Source organism: Strongylocentrotus purpuratus, unplaced genomic scaffold (assembly GCF_000002235.5).
Source record: "Strongylocentrotus purpuratus isolate Spur 01 unplaced genomic scaffold, Spur_5.0 spur5_scaffold_7, whole genome shotgun sequence".
Classification (NCBI taxonomy): Eukaryota; Metazoa; Echinodermata; class Echinoidea; order Camarodonta; family Strongylocentrotidae; genus Strongylocentrotus; species Strongylocentrotus purpuratus.
This window is the reverse complement of record NW_022145613.1, coordinates 18,221,945-18,242,178: the sequence shown is the minus strand read 5'-3', so window position 1 is coordinate 18,242,178 and position 20,234 is coordinate 18,221,945. Positions and strand designations below refer to the sequence as shown.

Sequence of the window (20,234 nt, the reverse complement as noted above, 5' to 3'; positions counted from 1 at the left end):
CTTATCGGATTGTAATCACAATTATTTAAGACTTTCGGTGTAGAGGAATTACAAAGAGAAACAGTGAATAGCCTTTTTGCTGTTTTCATAGTATTTCCTATCTCCTGTTGCAATTATCCTACTATCATCAATAAATAGTTGATAGATCACAAGATACTAATAATTCTTAGCTATGCAGTGGAGATTTACATCAATATTGGACAAGTGAGAGGTAAAAAATAAATTATGATGAAAATGTAAACAAACGGCCATAACCGCAACTACAACAACTGCAACAACAACAATACCAATGATAATACAAATAATAAAACTAAAGAAAATTTATTTTAATGCTGAAGTGATATATGAGCCCAATATGAGCCCAATATACATGTTTGAAATGAGTTTAAAAAGCACTTGATATTTGATACTGTTAAGCCTATGTATCTACATACATACACAGAAACAAAATCCTGCCAATGGCAGGTCAATTGAGTCTACCGTAGAAAGTAGGCCTATAATAGTAAATAGAGTGAAAGTTATACAGTTACGGCCCTCACAGAGAGATAAAAAGCAAACAGTTTTTTTTTGATGGCTTGTGTATCCATTCAACCAAAACTTGTCATTCACAAAGTAACAATAAAATTGTTTATTTCTCCCCGGTCTCATGCACACTGCAAACCTGAAAATGATAAACAATGCCATTAAGAGCTAACTGTCTTTCAGAAAAGCCAGAGAAGACCAATAAGTATATGCTGGCAAGTAGACAATCTGGCATTGAGCTGAGCGTGACAAGACTGCCAGTCAGTTAGCCGACTGCGTTTGTTGACGACACCGGGAGTTGGGGTTTTGAATAAAGGCAGATCTACCAGCAGTAGAGCAGAGCGAGCCGCGCAATACAGGATAGCAGCTCGATGCGAGGAGCAGATATTAATATACCACCAGTGCAGAGAGGATAAATATATAGATACCTGCGTCGGCAGCTAGTGGTGCATGCCAAGTCACTTGGACGTATACATGTGCACAGGATTTATATGTGCTTGAGATATCTTACAAGTGGAGATACATAATATCAGTGAGTTTACGCCTCTCATGCAGGCCTCGTTTGTATCTTTCGTAGTTATTCCATTCTGAGCTCGTGTGTGCCCCAGTGCTCATTAGGTTGGTTGGCATTGGTAATGGCATTTACCCCGCATCGATGGGCCGCTAGCCAGGAGCGATATAATGACGGATATTAAGATACCTAAACGGCTAGCCAAAATAGCAAGTGATTGTTGTGTTTTGTATTGGGCTGTTTGCTTGCATTCTTTCTGTGCTCGGTGAGCAAGCAAAGCATTTCAATGGAAAATACATGGTAGGGAGTATAGAGGTAGAATGTACATGTATAGAATGCATCATATTGGGTTCATATATCGCTTCAGTTTTAACATCGTACCTAGACATTCTATATGTACCAGCAGTTTTATATAACAATTGTCTTTTTCTTATTGTGAATCGACGTATAGTGATATGTTACCCATCAAATCTGTTCCAGCTTGGTATTATACTTTCAGTTGGATAAAGGATATTCTATTGCCCCCCCCCCCAAAAAAAAAAGACCTACAAAATCAAAAAAACCTAAAATATTTATAGCAATGACTTCATCTAAATCCTACTTCCTATCTTAGTTCATAAGAAACTGAAATTGAAAAGTAGAATTTACATAATGAACTTTTAACAAACAGAAGGCGTGCATGAGTAGTATAGATGCCTAAAAATATACATTTACAAGAGATTGCAGATGTCCTTTTTCTGTGAAATACGTCTTGTTTACTCTAGACTGTCTTTCAATGTAATTTTCCAGCAGCGTCATGCTCTATTGCATCTAATGTAGGAGGAACAGGATGTTTATTCACATCAAAAAGAAGCCATTATAGTGGGTTCATGTATCAGTAATGGAGTTGGTATTTTGATTACTTTTTATAACCCGGATTAGAAGGGCAACGATCTGTGCAAGCTTGCACACGCAGTGGTGTGATGCCCCAGTTATATTTAATCATGATTGAATTATACTTTGACCCAAGGAGAAGGCACTATATTGACAAAAGGAATTTGGCTAGAATCCAGTTTGCAAAGTGGGATGATGTATTTCATGTGGCAACATGAGAGTATATGCACTGGAATATACATATCTTTTAAAGATATATATATATATATATATATATATATATATATATATATTTAAAATATATTGTAGGGCTCTTGTGCAAGGGTTAGATGTGACTGTGACGTGAGTCTTGTTTACATTTCGTGCATGAGTTGGTAAAGTTCATGGAAAACTAGCTATGAGTGTGCATTTTTTCTTTTTGTATTAGTTGGTACCAGGCTTCACCAGGCATTGTAGTTTGTACAGTACACTGTACATATACATTGTAGTTTGCTTTGTTATTTGGTTTCATGTGCAATCAGTTAATATTTATTCTTTTCACCACACCTTTCGCTATGATTTGTGTCAAGATGTATATTTCTCTATCCTCCCCCTTTGGCATGTACAGACAAAGCACTTTGGGGTACCTAAAAGATGAACATACAGCTCTTGAAGCTTGTCTGCATTTATATTCTAAGTTTTCTTTGACCTATGAATATATATAATTGATTTCTATCCATAGATCTTTATACTTTTAATTGTCTCTGGAGGTAGAAAAACATGTTTATGAAACCATGCAACATGTTGAAGGCAATGTGTTGAAGTGCTGTGTCTGAAGGATATGGCTAATGATATCAATCATTGTAATAATGACTTTTAAGAAATGAGGTTGTCTCTGAAATTTAAATCACCTTTTTAGTATTTTCCTTTTTAATTCACTATTAAAACTTGTGTAACACATGGCTTAAAAGAAAGAAAGAAATGATATTATTATGAGGCCTGCTTATTTTTTTGAACATGTCTGTATGAAAATGGACAATTTATAGGGATGGGAAGATGTTATCTCCATAGTTAACAGTAATTAAGAGAATAGAGAGGTGACGTTTGATGATGAAACCTTGATAAAAAGGAAACCAGTTTATTTATTTGAACATGTCTGTATGAAAATGGATATTTTATAGAGATGGGAAGATGTTATCTCTATGGTTACCATTAATAAAGAGAATAGAGGGGAGGTGACATTTGATGATGAAACTTTGATAAAAAGGAAACCACTTTATTTATTTGAACATGTCTGTATGAAAATGGACAATTTGTAGAGATGGGAAGATGTTATCTCTATAGTTACCAGTAATTAAGAGAATAGAGAGGGGGTGATGTTTTAATGATGAAACATTGATAAAAGGAGACCACTTTATTTATTTGAACATGTCTGTATGAAAGTGGTATTTATAGGGATGGAAAGATGTAATTTATCTCAATTGTTACCATTAATAAAGAGAATAGAGGGGAGATGCTGTTTGATGATGAAACATAGATAACTAGACATATAATACTTGTTTGGAACAAGTATAGGTGGGCTGGTCAACTTAAATTTGAGACAAAATAGAGCAAAAATAAGCGAGATACTGCTTAAAAATTCTTAAAAAACAATATCATGTAGTTTCATGACGTGAACGAAATTCACCTACTATAGGGATAACGCAAATTATGAAATGTTTGACATGAGGCCTTTAATCGAGATTTTCACTATGATGACGTCATCAAAATGAAAAATGGTTATTGTCAAGCATGTAGAGAATTGTCTTAGCTACAACATATTGAAATTTTGAAGAAAATTGATCAATATTTACAGAGATACAATCAATTTTCCATAAATATGCTGACGTCATAATATGCAAATTCGTATTTTGAGTTCCAAGGCCATTGTGATGATGTCACGATACACTTAATGGCCAAATGAGACATGAAATCATATCTCCAACTCATACTCTATCAGAATATGGAAAACAAATTGAGGGTCTCGGTGCATTTCAAAGAGCTATAATGGATTTTGTATAGGCATGTTTTTGCCCATATATGCTATGTATTATAAGAGCTCGCGCGCACGGACATTTATCTTGAATGGACGCTCATCTTAATATTCATAGTCATAAAGAGATAAACATAGTATCAAATTGTTTAAACCAATATGGGATTTATCATGAAAGAAAAAAAATGGCGATTCTGCGTTGTGTAATGGTGTTACGCGCGAAAACGCGCACGCATGCGCGTGTGCGCGATTTTTTTATAAAATGCTTAAAATGACCTGAAACGTATGCAAAATAAATTTAAGACGATTTTGAGCATTTTAAAATTTTGCGCACGCGCGCGTTTTTTGTCCTGAAATTGTCCGGACTGATATTGACCTTGATCATGATAAATATGAATGAGAAATGGCCTTTTGTTATGAAGATATGACCATGAGTTGATTTTCAGAAAATTTCACAAAATGGCGCCTAGATGACGTCTTCAGTCAAGGTCATGGTTGAAAAAATTTCTGTGCTTTGTTCTAATGCCTATACATATGTGTGCTAAATTTCAAGGTATTTGATTGAACCATTTTCAAGTTATCTTGCACACAAAAAAGTGGGTCGAAATAAGAAAAATAAATAAAGGCAATTTTAACAACATTATAAGGTGGTCTGTATTAGATACAGCCCACCTGATTACCGTTATGAAAATATGATCATGAGTAAATTTTCAGAAAATTTCACAAAATGGCGCCTAGATGACGGCATCAGTCAAGGTCAAGGTTGAAAACTTGCTGTGCTTTGTTCATATGCCTATACATACGTGTCTTAAATTTTAAGACATTTGATTCAGCCATTTTCAAATTATCTTGCACACAAAAAAGTGGGTCGAAATAAGAAAAATAAAGAAATAAATAAATAAATTAAATTTGAAAACAAAATAGAGCAAAAATAAGCGAGATACTGCTTGAAAATTCTTAAAAAACACTATCATGTAGATTCATTACGTGAACGAAATTCACCTTCTATAGTCATAACACGCAAATTATGAAATTTCTGACATGAGGCCTTTAATCAAAATTTTCACTCTGATGACGTCATCAAAATGAAAAAGTTTTTTTTTAACGTGTAGAGAATTATCTTAGCTACAACATATTGAAATTTTGAAGAAAATCAATCAATATATACAGAGATACAATCAATTTTCCATAAATATGCTGACGTCATAATATGCAAATTCGTATTTTGAGTTCCAAGGCCTTTAAGATGATGTCACGATACACTTAATGGCCAAATGAGACATGAAATCATATTTCTGACTCATACTCTTTTCAAATATTAAAACAGAATTGGGGTCCAGGTGCATCCCAATGAGCTATAATGGATTGTGTATAGGCATTTTTTTGCCCATGTATGTTATGTATTACAAGAGCTCGCGCGCACTGACATTTATCTTGAATTTACGCTCATCTTGTTAATAATGGTCATAAAGAGAAAAACATGGTATCAAATTCCTTGAAAAAATATGAGAAATATCATGAAAGAAAAAAAAATGGCGATTCTATGTTTTGTAATGGTGTTACGCGCGAAAACGCGCAAATTTTTATAAAATGCTTAAAATGACCTAAAACGTATGCAAAATAAATTGACGATTTTGAGCATTTAAAAATTTTGCGCGCGCACTGACGCGCGGACGTACGCGCAGGCGCGCGTTTTTTGACCCGAAATTGACCGGACGGATATTGACCTTGATCATGTTGAATATGAATGAAAAATGATTTACCGTTATGAAAATATGATCATGAGTAAATTTTCAAAAAAATTCACAAAATGGCGCCTAGATGACGTCATCAGTCAAGGTCAAGGTTTAAAACGTTGTTGTGCTTTGTTCATATGCCTATAAATACGTGTGCTAAATTTAAAGACATTTGCTTGAGCCATTTTTAAATTATCTTGCACACAAAAAAGTGGGTCGAATTAAGAAAAATAAATAAATAAACTAGACATAATACTTGTTTGGAACAAGTATAGGTGGGCTGGTCAACTAAAATTTGAGACAAAATAGAGCAAAAATAAGCGAGATACTGCTAAAAAGACAAGGTCATGTAGATTCATGATGTGAACGAAATTGATGATGATGATGATGATGGTCATGATGATGATGATGATGATAATAATGATGATCATGATGATGTCGATGATTCGATGATGATTATCATCATTATGATCATGATGATCATGATGATATTGTCGATGATCATGAGCGTGATCTTGACATCTTATTAACAAAATGAGGGATGATTAAGATAGCATATAGTCTTAGCTACGACATATTCAAAAATCAACAAAATTCAAGCAGAAATAACGGCGTTATTGCTCGCAAAAGACATGAGTGTATAGAATCCAGATTTGAGAAAAAGTCATCTCCCATAGGGATTACACGCAAAAAGTAATTGATCAAGTGAAAATAGTGTAATAATAATGTAAAGAGGGGTGTTTATTACATTTGCGATTCTACGTGTTTTAATAGTCAAAGGAGATGGTACAGTGAAAGGCCAAAAAGAAAAAAAAAGGGAAGACAAAAATTCTTGGAGACGCCCGGACTCGAGCCAGGGATCTCGAGGTAGGAAGTCAAATGCGTTACCGATATACCAAAACATTTCCCATAGCGATTACACGTAAACAAAAAATGGAATTTTCAAATCCCACTTTGCAAGTAAAATATGAGCATGATCCCGGCATCTGATCGAAAAATAAATGGCACATTAACGATAGCTTATTGTCTCAGCTACAACATACTAAAAGCTCAGGAAAAACGAAAATAAAACGACGGAGATATTACTCGTAAAAGACGGGAATGTAGAATCCAGTTTTGAGAAAAAGTCATGTCCCATAGAGAATACACGCAAAATGTGAAAAATTGACATGCCTCCTTTAATCGCTAAAATACGGCATGATGCCTTTGTCAAAATGAAAAATGGTGATTATTGAGCTTGTAGAGAATTATTTTAGCTACATCATATCGAAATTTGGAAGAAAATCGGTCAATATTTACAGAGATACAATCGATTTTCCATAAATATGCTGACGTCATAATATGCAAATTCGTATTTTGAGTTCCAAGGCCATTATGATGATGTCACGATACACCTAATGGCCAAATGAGACATGGAATCATATCTCCGACTCATACTCTATCTAAATATGAAAAAAAATGAAGGTCACGGTTCATTCCAAAGAGCTTTAATGGATTTTGTATAGGCATTTTTTTGCCTATATATGCTATGTATTAAAAGAGCTCGCGCGCACTGACATTTATCTTGAATTGACGCTCATCTTGTTATTAATGGTCATAAAGAGATAAACATGTAATCAAATTCCTTGAAAAAATATAAGAAATATCATCAAAGAAAAAAAAATGGCGATTCTATGTTTTGTAATGGTGTTACGCGCGAAAACGCGCGCGCATGCACGTACGCGCGATTTTTTATAAAATGCTTAAAATGACCTAAAACGTATCCAAAACAAATTTGAGACGATTTTGAGCATTTAAAATTTTTGCGCGCGCACTGACGCGCGGACGTACGCGGACGCGCGCGTTTTTTGACCTGAAATTGACCGGACACATATTGAACTTGATCATGATAAATATGAATGAGAAATGAATTACCGTTATGAAAATATGATCATGAGTAAATTTTCAGAAAATTTCACAAAATGGCGCCTAGATGACGTCATCAATCAAGGTCAAGGTTGAAAACTTTGTTGTGCCTTGTTCATATGCCTATACATATTTGTACCAAATTTTAAGATATTTGATCGAGCCATTTTCAAATTATCTTGCACACAAAAAAGTGGGTCGAAATAAGAAAAATAAATAAATAAACTAGACATATAATACTTGTTTGGAACAAGTATAGGTGGGCTGGTCAACTTAAATTTGAGACAAAATAGAGCAAAAATAAGCGAGAAACTGCTTTAAAATTCTTAAAAAACAGTATCATGTAGTTTCATGACGTGAACGAAATTCACCTTCTATAGGGATAAGGCAAATTATGAAGGCCTTTTGACATGAGGCCTTTAATCGAGATTTTCACTATGATGACGTCATCAAAATGAAAAATGGTTATTACTGAGCTGATGGAAAATTGTCTTAGCTACAACATATCGAAATTTTGAAGAAAATCGATCAATATTTACAGAGATACAATCAATTTTCCATAAATATGCTGACGTCATAATATGCAAATTCGTATTTTGAGTTCCAAGGCCATTATGATGATGTCACGATACACCTAATGGCCAAATGAGACATGGAATCATATCTCCCACTCATACTCTATCTAAATATGAAAAAAAATTGAAGATCACGGTTCATTCCATAGAGCTATAATGAATTTTGTATAGGCATGTTTTTGCCCATATATGCTATGTATTAAAAGAGCTCGCGCGCACTGACATTTATCTTGAATTGACGCTCATCTTGTTATTAATGGTCATAAGAGATAAACATGGTATCAAATTCCTTGAAAAAATATAATAAATATCATGAAGAAAAACAAATGGCGATTTTATGTTTTTTAATGGTGTTACGCGCGAAAACGCACGCGCATGCGCTTACGCGCGATTTGTTATAAAATGCTTTAAATGACCTGAAACGTATGCAAAACAAATTTGAGACGATTTTGAGCATTTAAAAATTTTGCGCGCGCACTGACGCGCGGACGTACGCGGACGCGCGCGTTTTTTGACCTGAAATTGACCGGACACATATTGACCTTGATCGTGATAAATATGAATGCGAAATGAATTACCGTTATGAAAATATGATCATGAGTAAATTTTCAGAAAATTTCACAAAATGGCGCCTAGATGACGTCATCAATCAAGGTCAAGGTTGAAAACTTTGCTGTGCCTTGTTCATATGCCTATACATATGTGTACCAAATTTTAAGATATTTGATTGAGCCATTTTCAAATTATCTTGCACACAAAAAAGTGGGTCGAAATAAGAAAAATAAATAATAAAGAATAATAATAATAATAAAGGCAATTTTAACAAAATTATAAGGTGGTCTGTATTAGATACAGCCCACCTAATAAATAAATAAAGGCGATTTTAACAAAAATATAAGGTGGTCTGTATTAGATACAGCCCACCTGATAAATAAATAAAGGCGATTTTAACAAAAATATAAGGTGGTCTGTATTATATACAGCCCACCTGAAAAGGAGACCAGTTTTCTTCTGACTGATTTATTACTGGTACCAGATGTTGAAATATTCTTCTCTTAATTGAGTTGATTCACTAGGGATGTGAAGCCCTATGAATTTACATCAAGAGAGATGGAATATGAAGAGAGAAGTATAGACTTGGGGAGAGGGACAGAGACAGGGAGACAGACATGGAGACGGAGACAGTGAGAAAGATGAAGAGAGGAAGATGGAGAGAGACACACACACACACAGCGAGAGGGAGACAGAGACAGAGAGAAATATGGAGAGAGGAAGATGGAGAGAGAGACAGACATACAGGAAGACAGAGACAGAGAGCAAGATGAAGAGTGGAAGATGGAGAGAGAGAGCGACAGAGAGACAGACACAGAGAGAGAGAGAGAGACAGAGACAGAGACAGACAGGAAGACAGAGACAGAGAGAAAGATGAAGAAAGGAAGATAGAGAGAGAGAGAGGAAGAGTGAGTGGGAGTGTGTATAGGAGAGCGTGAATACGTGGTGCACTAAAAACAAGTGCCGACTAGCTATCTGCCCCAGATGTTGATGTAGTATTTGGTGTAATCCCAGCGTGGCTAAGATTAGGTGGGACTGTGCTGCACTTTTGTGACTCAGCAGGCGACAATCTGCCTTTGCCATGCATGCGGTGCTGCTACATGTATGCAGACTCTAATCAAACCATGTCAACGTATAAAGCAGAATATTCTGTTTCCAATGTGTATTGCACGAGACTGGAGTGCAGTGTCTTAGGGGAATGGTGCAAAGCATTTTAAACAAGGGCATATATATTATTGTGTATGTTTCCTATTGTAATGTTGCAGGTTAGAGCATTTGTCATAGACATGCTTTTTAAAATCTAGCTTTAAAAAAAAAGAATGAATCTTTGTAAGTATTGTACACAACATTGGAATAAACATGCATTTATTGCAAAGGCATTGGGTGAAACATTTTGTAATCATATAGCTATGTCTGTAAAGTGCTTCATATCTATAAGAAAAAATATAGATTTCTAGTTGCTATAGTTTTAATTCTTATGTTTTAATTCAATTCTAAGGAACGACCCAATCATCAACCAGACAGAATTTTGAAAGTATCTTTACAAGCATGTCTATTTGGTAAAGGCGAGCTGATGAACTAGTATGCGAATCAATTTCATTAAGGAAGGGGAGCTAGCTAAGACTTTAAGATTGTGATGTATTTGTGAATGGCCTTTGCTTGACTGCATATCGGCCTTACAACTAATCCCAGCCCATTCAGGGTTTAACTTTGTTATTCTCTATGGAAAATAGATGATTTATGGGCATTTTCGTTCATATTCTGTGCATCATTTAGGCTCAGGGTCTTCGCCAGACCATTTTGAATGGGTGATCTTGTGAGATTTGCAGACTGCCTATAAAAATGTTGAATTTACTGTCACAAAAATTTGCCTTCGGAGGTTTTTTCTAAAAGGAGAGGAGTAGGCATAAATAGAGCGAGAGACACAACAGATGAAAATGAAACAGGAAGTTCTAAGTTAAGAAGTAATAATTACTTGGTGTGAGAACAAACAAACTAAAGGGCTACACTAAAGGAAAATTTACAGATTGGAAGGCAAGACCATGAAGAAGATTGAAAAACATTCATGTATGAAATTAATCTGTGATTGTCACCCGTTTGAAGTGCAGAGGGGATAATGATGGTAGGTGTAGCAGTAATAGTCTTGTACACTAAATTTCCCAATTACCGTGTACATTTGCACATGCATATAAGCAGTACTTGTTCAGTTTTATTCTAAACTGTTAGGTTCTAACATGATTAAAATTAAAAAGATTTATGAATGAAAAATATGATGTGTATTATCTATGAAAATTTTGTTAACAAGCTTATTTTCTAAAATTGAACAATGTTTACAGTAGGTAACCTGAACTCAGTTGTTCTGCAATCAGGAACACTCTTTGTTCAATTTGCTTACATTTTGAAACTTAGAATATGCCAATTTGTGATGATTGAGTATATACTATAAGGCTAAAGCCAAGGTAATTGGGCAATGGTTTAGACAGTGGGCTACATCACATTGAAATAATTTATTAGCAGACTGTAGATAGCAGTTTATTGGAGCAACCTTATCACATGTACGTGTAGATAAAATTATCATCTGTTTTGTCTACTTCATACTCTCCAAACAGTGTGTACCTGGTAGTGCATAATTAATCAAGTAGATCAGATAAGCATACATGAATATTAAAAGATTTTATATTTGTGCCTTGAAATATAATCAAGTGTATTTGATTTATATTTAATTTAATGTAAATAAGATATGAATTATTGATTGGGATGTAATGACTTATTAACATGACTTATTATTAACATACAGATATGATTGGGTATAAATACATTTACAGTTCACGATCGCGTCACATATTATTTGCGATGTGATCAAACTTTAGAGGTGTGCAAGGGATTCTCTCTTCTTTTTTTGGTGGTCAAATCTCTCTCTCTCTCCGTGCTAAACTGCCAGAAGGCGCAAAGATGTTTCTTCACGGAGGCTATAGAAGGCTATTGAAGGAGGAAGAGGTGAGCCCTGTTCAATGAGAGAATGCACCTGCTCCTTCCTAAACTACAAATTATTCAGAGTGTTGAATGTCTACAGAGCCTGCTTTGATGTGATTCTCAGCAGCCGAGCTGAGCTGAGGTGGTTTATAATGCGATGAGGCATTCTACATGGTGGAATAGACGTCATTTGCTGTGATGTATCTTGCTTTTTTCTTGTTGTGTCTCTCTGGGATTATTTATAATCTATTATTGTAATTAGCAACATTTGGAGATTTGACACTTCAGCAGCTGAGCTGAGGTGGTTTATAATGCGATGTGGCATTCTACATGGTGGAATAGACGTCATTTGCTGTGATGTATCATGCTTTTTTCTGTTCTTGCTATGTCTCTCTGGGATTATTTATAATCTATTATTGTAATTAGCAACATTTATAGATTTGACATTTCGGCAGCTGAGCTAAGAGGTTTATAATGAGAGTTGACGTTCTACTTGGAATAGACTTCATGTGCCACAATGTAGTCTGTGATAAACATCATGTCTCTCTGACATTATTTAATTTAATTTTAACAGAGTATCAAAATCTAGTTATGTCATTAACAATCTATCTCTTATACAAATAGCAGCACTAATTTTCCATTTGATGCTCTTTTACATAACAAAAGTGCTTAGAAAGCACTTGCCCCTTTTTGTCCTCCTTTTATTTTAAAACAAGTAACAATGAAATTAAGAACTGTTTTCCCTTCAATTTAACACTTTTCTTTCTTCATTTTAACAATCATTTTTGGAAAGTGGGCCTTAGTACTCACATATTGTTTCTTCTCCATAGTGAGTGGGTGTAAATTGCCATTCAAAATTATGTGTTAAATTTTCACAACAGCTTATCTTTGGTGGCAAACATAATTAAAAATATCATTGCCGTGTGATGATCATTCCCTAACAATTCCATCATTGGTCAAAATTAACATTATGTATAGAACTCAAGATTCAGTGAAAAAAATACACGGGGGCTCAGGGCGAAATAGCCCCCGAAATGCCCAAAGAGCCCTCGAAGATCAGAAAAGAGCCCCCATAAATTTGCATAGAGTTCAATGCAAAACAAATTTTAGAGTGTTATTTTTATGCAGGCAAGCTTGAAAAGTAGCCCCCGAAAAAATAAATATTAATTTTTTCCCTGTGAAGATTGATAGCTTGTGTATAAACCCATTTCAGTCAAACATGTTTTTGTAGCTTTTGAGTGGACTATGAGCACTGTTCACATTTATGTTTATCTTTCATCGATTCCATGACATGGTTATTAACGTCCCAATCAATATTTCATGTTTCCTGTCCATGGCCAATATTGTGTATCACGTCTTCAACATGCCCCCGAGGTAGAAAGAGACAGGTTTGCTTCTTTGAAGATGCGTTCCCATTAGCCCTAAGAAGCTCACGTTTGGGGGATAATGGCCTGTTCAGACTGTAGGAAATTGATACAAAACCGGTATAGAAACGTTGTATAAAGCATTGTTGTTCAGCGAAAGGGGTGTACAGACTGGGCAATAATATTTTGTGAGGAAACGTTGCATAAAGAAACTAAAGAGGTCAGTGGTTATGACAGCTGGCTAATCATACGCTTTTTGTATGACATGACGTGCAGACTATAGTGGGTACCTGATTCTTTGATGTGTTTTCATTTGAAAGGATGCTGAAACATGCGTTTCATGCGTTTCATTATATATTTCTTTATATGACAATTTGAATTACTTCTAGTACAGCTACATGTATACAATAACTTTCAGTAGTCTGAACGCGGCACCAGACTTAATGGTGCTTCTGGAGAACAAAGAGTCCAGAATTTGAGTCCTCTGTCTCTTTACCGAGTCGAGTGACTAGAGCTCGCAATAGATATTAGCTTGATCTACAGGATGAGCATATCCACACCACGTCTGTAAGCCTGCTGTTTGGGGCCAAATAGTGCACATTTTCACGGACAAGCTGGAATATGCTTTGGAAAACAGCTCTAGATTAACAATTCGTAGCACACCAATGAAAAAGCCTGCTATTTGCATCTTCTCTGCAAAAATTAGCTCGAGTTACTTGTGATCGGGGATAATTTCCCAGCATCAAAATAAGTGGGCTATATTGAACGTTTGAGTTTAATGAAAAAGTGCCTTAAACCTCTACCCAATGTGGACTGTAGATTATCAGCTTTTCACACGCATGACAGCGCTTCAAGGGACAATTACTTATAAAGTTACCTCTCCTTTTTATATGAGATTTAAATTTGACTTGATGGAATCGTTGCGAAGAGCGACAAATTTGATATAGGATATTGATAATTTGATAAATGCTTTTAGGACAGTAGTGCCGATTAAATGTACTTAATAAGAAGATCTACACTGTTTTATACATTTTTGTAAGCTGACAGTGAAAATGGTAACGTCCACATTGTCTGATGATCTGATATTGATGGATTTCTTGTTTTCTAGCCTGTGATGTTCAAGTTTGGTAGAATACAAGGAGACCATTGAAAAGAGCAGGTGTTTATATCCCTGTCATTACTTTAAACCATCCTCGCTAAGCACTTTACTAGTGCTGGCTAAACATTACTGGTGTGCGTCATTTTGGCATGTATAATATTTATTCACAGTTGTTCATGCTACTGGATGCATGCCAGGTTTTATGGTAATTATTGAGAAGTGGTCATTGAACAGAAAATGAGTCTCTGTGGGTGCACTTTAACACTTAACCGCCATTAATATGTCAGTGTTTCTTAAAGGTATTACAAAGTTTTGGTACGGGATCATGAATTTGGTTCAAATTAACATATTGGAAGCATATGCGTTCCTACAATATTCATTGATCGTTGTCGCGGTTGAAATCGAGTCTAAAGTTATGAAATTATAAATAATAAACTCTTTATGTTGTATAGCTCCATCTCAAGGTCAAGATTTTAATTTAGCTATGAAACAATGTTTCTTGACTAAAATCGACCGATTAGCTAATCCCATTTGGAAATTATATATCACAATTACATATTCTGAGATTTTTATGGTCGCAGCTCCCATTGCACGGCCATAGGCGCTATTTTAACTTTATCAAAATTTACCGGGAGCACCGGTAAATTTTTATATTAAATTTTTCTCGAAAACAGAAGTGTTTTAGGGGCTAATTTTTTTAGTGCTTATAATACATCCACAGGGGCATCCAAATATATCAAAATTGTAAAGATTCACTATCCACCCAATTTTCAAAATTTCCCAAAAACTTTGTATTACCTTTAAGTGTAGCCAATACATCACAGGCATTCAAGAAAACCACATCTATAATATTACTCCACTTAATTTACAAATGACTTCCTGCATTTTTCAACTAATTTCTTTCTTTTCAAGTGACTCATTAAAAAAAAAAAAAAAAACTAAATTCACATGTATTTTACAGTATGTGTCCCCAGTCATGAAACATTAATGTCATGACAAAAGATAATTATGGAAATTCAATATCCATCGCATCGTAGAACTATTATGTACGTGTACTTGGTATTAGCAATGGTATAATCGGCTTTCACCGCAAGATTTTGTTTTCCATCTCACTCACATGAGAGCACTGAAGCAAACAAATTAAATCGTCCTCCCTGGTGTTACGTTTCTTGCTGCAAATCCAGCATTTTTTGTATTTATCCATCTGCAGCCAGTCGCCAGCAACTGGCGGTTATTTGTTGGGATCCAGTTTCTTTGGTAATTACATCTAAGATCATCTCGGTCCAAGCTAGATTGAATGGTATCATAGTGCGCTGTGGCAAGGGTATTAGTATTGATCGTGTCTGAGGAATAGCATCTCAGTCTTCTTGCATTAGCTGTATGCATGCACTGTACAAAGATCTTTGTCAAAGCCGTGGCCAAGGATACTCTAGTGTAAAATAATTAAAAACTTGTTCACAGGAGCTCTTTTTCGAATAGCTATATGTATACTAAATGTTAGATTTTCTCAGTGATTTTTTTTTTTAACAGTTCTTGAACAGTTCTTTAAAGCCACATTGCACTAGTTTGGCCAGGAGGGCTTAGACCTCCCTGCATGGTCACTGACAGGTGGTTATCTCATTCAATCAGCTCTACATTAACATAAGAAAAAGAGGATCATGGGGGACCAATGGTCACCAGTTAGGCATTGTTTGCTATATAGAGGGCACAAGTAGCTATAAGTAGTGCAGTGGGCTTTAAAGAGTTTATCAGAGCGCTTTTGGAGCTTTCCAGAACCAAATTGCACTCCACTCCTGCACTTTGCTTCTGCACCCCCTCAAAGAATCAGGGCATCATTCATTTAAGAATATGGTGTTGAGACTGAAGCAAACGCTAGATTTAAAGAAAGGATTTTTTTTTTTAAAGGGGAGATACACCCTGGCATCAATTCGGTGTTCATGAAAGTGGACAGTGAGAGAAAGGGATCAGCTTGCACTCTGAATTGTCAGTTACTCTGTCACGATCTAAACGAAGCCAACTCTTTTGCCCCAGAACTCATTAGTAGAAAAAGGTTGTTTTTCTAGCATTATTCATGCTGTAATAGAGCTACCAGTGTCGTTTATTTCATTGAGTACATCAACAAATGGAAGGTCTTTTATTTATAGCCAGACACAAAGAACTTCTTTTGTTTCTCCTACTCCTTATTAAGGGCATGACACAGCGACACATGTCACTAACAGCAGACGCATAGTACTTTAACTTTTTTAATATGCAATAACTGATGAGGAAGCATGACAAGTTATGTAAGGACAGAAAAATTACAGACATACACCTCTTCGTTGACTCATCACATGACGTGTAATCCAGGGTGTTCTTGATCAAGCACCAGTTTGGCAACCGAGAGCTTGGGTTGCCAATTTACATAATTATAGTAACCATTTTTATCATGAGATTTTGTTCTTCTCTTTAAAAAGATACTTTATATTGTCAACCAGGCAACGCAGGGAAAACTTAAAAAGTAGTGTAATTAATTTTAGACGGTCAAAGGCATTATTGCAACAGTAGTTCTGAAATACACTTCTTTGTTTGCAGGAGATCTTTTGAGATTTGCTGTTGTGAATAATAGCTTTATTTTAGACAGGGTTTTGGTTTTGATTTGATACATTTATTGCAACCAGAGCTTTTTCAGAGCCTACCAATGCAAAAGAAAGTGCTCACATTTCCCATGTATTTTTTTTCCACTGCTCTATTTTTATGTCTTGTCCCCAACGGTTGTGGATAATAGTAACTACAATCATTGTAAAGAGACTTCTTCATTCACAGGAGCTCTTTTGCCTTTTGGGATGTACTTATGATAGGAAATGGAAATCATCTCTTGACAATTGTAATGTATGGGGAGGGGGTGGGGGAGGTGGTTCAGCAGAGCTTCTAATTTCTAATTGAATTGTTTATATCCTCTCTTTCTGTGTCAGTCATTACACAGACATCATAGCAAAACTTATAACATTTTCTTCTGAAATTAAATGTATTTTCTTTCTCTTTCTTTGACCATCTTTGCAGAAGATGGATGAATCAGATGTGGTGGTTGATCAGGGGAACTATCACAGTCTGAGGGAAGCTGATGAAAGTGAAATATCAGGTGAGAATCATATCAATGCTTGCTTCTTTCAAAGCATTTAAAGAGCGCAAATAACCAGCGAAATAATTTGTGTATAACTAGAATGGGTAACTAGAAATGCAATCGTGTCACAACGATGTGCGTGCAATGACGCCATGTTTCTACGTGTCAAACGAAAGAGCTTCTCTCGTCCTATCCAGAGCAATTTGTACGAAGTCTGTAGCTTCTGTGAAATTGGAGATAGGTAGGGCGAAAGAAAGGCCTCAACAGTGACCTTGATGGGATGGTAGTGACTATGCCTACGAAGTTTGAAAGAAATTGGGAAAGGACGTAGTAAGGGCTCGCAAGCACTGCGTGCAAAAACCAAGGGGATTTGGTGCATGTTCGTCATTGCAATAAAAATCGTTCTGGGGGTCAAAAGCGTGAACCCAATATGCCCCATAGACAATGCGTGTAATGCATGAGCGGAAAACGTACAGGATCTGTATTATGACCAGAGTTAAATTGTTTTTTCTCTCTCTCTTTATGTCTCTTTATGGGCCGTATTTGGTATCATTAGAAAGAAAATTTCATAATTGTTATTGTAAACCACTCTTTTTTCTTCTATGATAATCCTATCGAAACACGTGATGTACAATAGATTTATAGGACAAAATGGCGTCTCAAATGGCCCCATTGACCAATTCTAAAAATCCGGCCATGAGGTGCCCTGCGTATTGGAACTCGGCATGTCACTGCAAATTTTCAAGGAAAAAAAAGGACGTTTAAGGGGCGAAAAGCAGTCTGAAAAAATGACGTCATAGCCGATACGTGTTAGATTCGGGCGGAAACTCGGCGGAATTTGTGTAGTGACCTTTGTTCAAATGCGATTTATTCACAGTTTTCTGTGTTAACATATACTATACTTGGTATCATGCAAAAGGGCACTTCATTGCGGTCAGTATGACACCATTGTTATCTTCGCGCAATGTATTGCACGCATTAAACGCACTATTACGTAATGCATAGTAAATTCATCATTTTTGGCGATAACTTTGCGCTGACATATTCGAATTTTACCAAACTTGGCGGACAGTTGTCACGTATATGGATACATATGTCTGCCAAGTTTCATTGATGTAGGTATAAAGATCGCTAATTTAGAGCAATTTGAAGTTATTTCTCAATTTTCTTGAAAATGGCGAATTTGGAGGGCTTTTTTCGCAAAGTCGGTCAGTGTTAGGGTATATAATTTTGTATATGGCTTGAAAGGGCATGTCTTCAAGTATCTAAATCCAAAAAAGGGTACGGGTTTGCCAAGCCATAATGGAGATACGGCCACAGAAAGAAAGCCAATTCCCAGAACTTTAGAGGGCGCTATTTATGTTTTGCAAAGCCATTGGAGTGTGAAATTTGGCATGGCTATGTGCAATTATGAGATAAAGATACTGTGTGATTTAAATACAAAACAGAATTTATATGAGAAAGTTATGGCAGTTTTAGATTATTTAGGGGTCAATTTTTCAAGAATTTAAGATATTTTTGACGGAGTCGGTTTCAGATTTAAATTTTGAGTACGAAAATGGCATTTTGAAGGGCAGGTTATACGTCGCAGATTAAAGAACATCTCTTAGACTATCTAGAGGACTTTGTTAGAAGATTGTAGGATCTAGGATACTGGAGATAGGAAGGAAGAAAGAAAGGCCTTAAAATGGACCGGAAACGGACAAAATGGCGCCTGGACGGTTATGCATGAGTGATTTCGAGAATCGAAGAATGTAGTGACCTTGAAGAGATATTAGAGACTATGCCTATGAAATTTGAAAGGAAACGGACATGAGAAAAGGGCATAATTAGTGATAACAAGCACTACGTGCAAAACGAATGGGATTTTCGGACGATAAGGAAAAGGAGGAAAAGGAGAATATTAATGGGGCAGAATGTGAACGAAAACAAGGCAATGACGAAGGTCGTCATTGCAAAAAGACGTTTGAAAAATCTTTACTTGGTAATCTAAAGGATAATGGTTAAGGAGTATGAAGAAAGTGAAGGATGACATAAATCCTGCCCACAGAACCCGAACAAAAAGACCAAACACCTTTGACTTGCCCATTTGCTCTTGAAAGGTACCGGGTCTATAATTTCCGTTGGCCAATCTTTCAATATCAATATCACATTTGGGTGTGGCTCCATGTAAAGTTAAGCATTGCATCATGACAGGATCTCTATAATTATGCACACAAACTTGTTTGATCTATTTTGAGAAATGCTTTCGATAGTACCATGTGTGAAAGGGTTTGTGCGTGATGTTAACGTGTATGCAGTGGTAGGCATATTCTATCAGCTAGGTGGTTCATCAGACAGATACAGTCTGGTGGTGGTCATGCTCTATTAGATATGTAGTTCATCAGACAGATAGTCTGGTGATGGGATAGCTCTATCAGATAGATGGTTCGTCTGACAGATACATTAGATAGTCTAATGTTTGGTTAGGGGAGGATGCTGTAGGCTAATGGAGGAGAAGATGGAGTGGGATTAAAAGTTGCAAAAGTAGCTGCGAGCAAAAATCATCAATTTTCTTACATTCCCGTGTTTCGTTGTTTTTTGTTACAACTACCGGCATGTAACCGATGGTCTCAAATGAAAGACTACATGGCCTTCACTCCGTTGGTGCAACCAGAGACTGCCAAGACTAGGCTAGACTAGGCTCGAAGCTTCATGGCAGTTTATGTTAAGTTTTAATGTAAAATGTTTGCTGTTTGCTAGCCAGATACAATTCCTAGCATTCCACTAATGGACAGATGATTGTTACTACTCCCTGAGCCCCACCCTACTCAATAGGTATATCTTCTTCAGCTCGAGATTGCCAAATAGCCCGCTATTTCTGATTTGGGAAATAAGCCCAAAGTAAGAAATCACGTCTTCATCAGCTCGAGACTCGACCTGGAAACTTGAAATTCAAGCTCAAAAAATTAGCTTGAGATACATTTATTTTGCTCAGTGTTTGCACATAGTGGGAGTCTTCGGGCTGGTGAAG

The 20,234-nt window shown here is 36.0% G+C and overlaps 1 protein-coding gene across 1 annotated transcript in view; it reads left to right on the top strand.

Annotated features, from left to right (window-relative positions):
- Positions 1–427: 427 nt before the first annotated feature.
- LOC581039 (electrogenic sodium bicarbonate cotransporter 1) overlaps positions 428–20,234 on the top strand; it is an 81,617-nt gene continuing 61,810 nt past the window's right edge. Inside the window, 2 exon segments of the mRNA XM_030974554.1 lie at positions 428–1,054; positions 17,161–17,239. Coding sequence (XP_030830414.1) covers positions 17,164–17,239 — 76 coding nt within the window. The 5' untranslated portion in view covers positions 428–1,054; positions 17,161–17,163.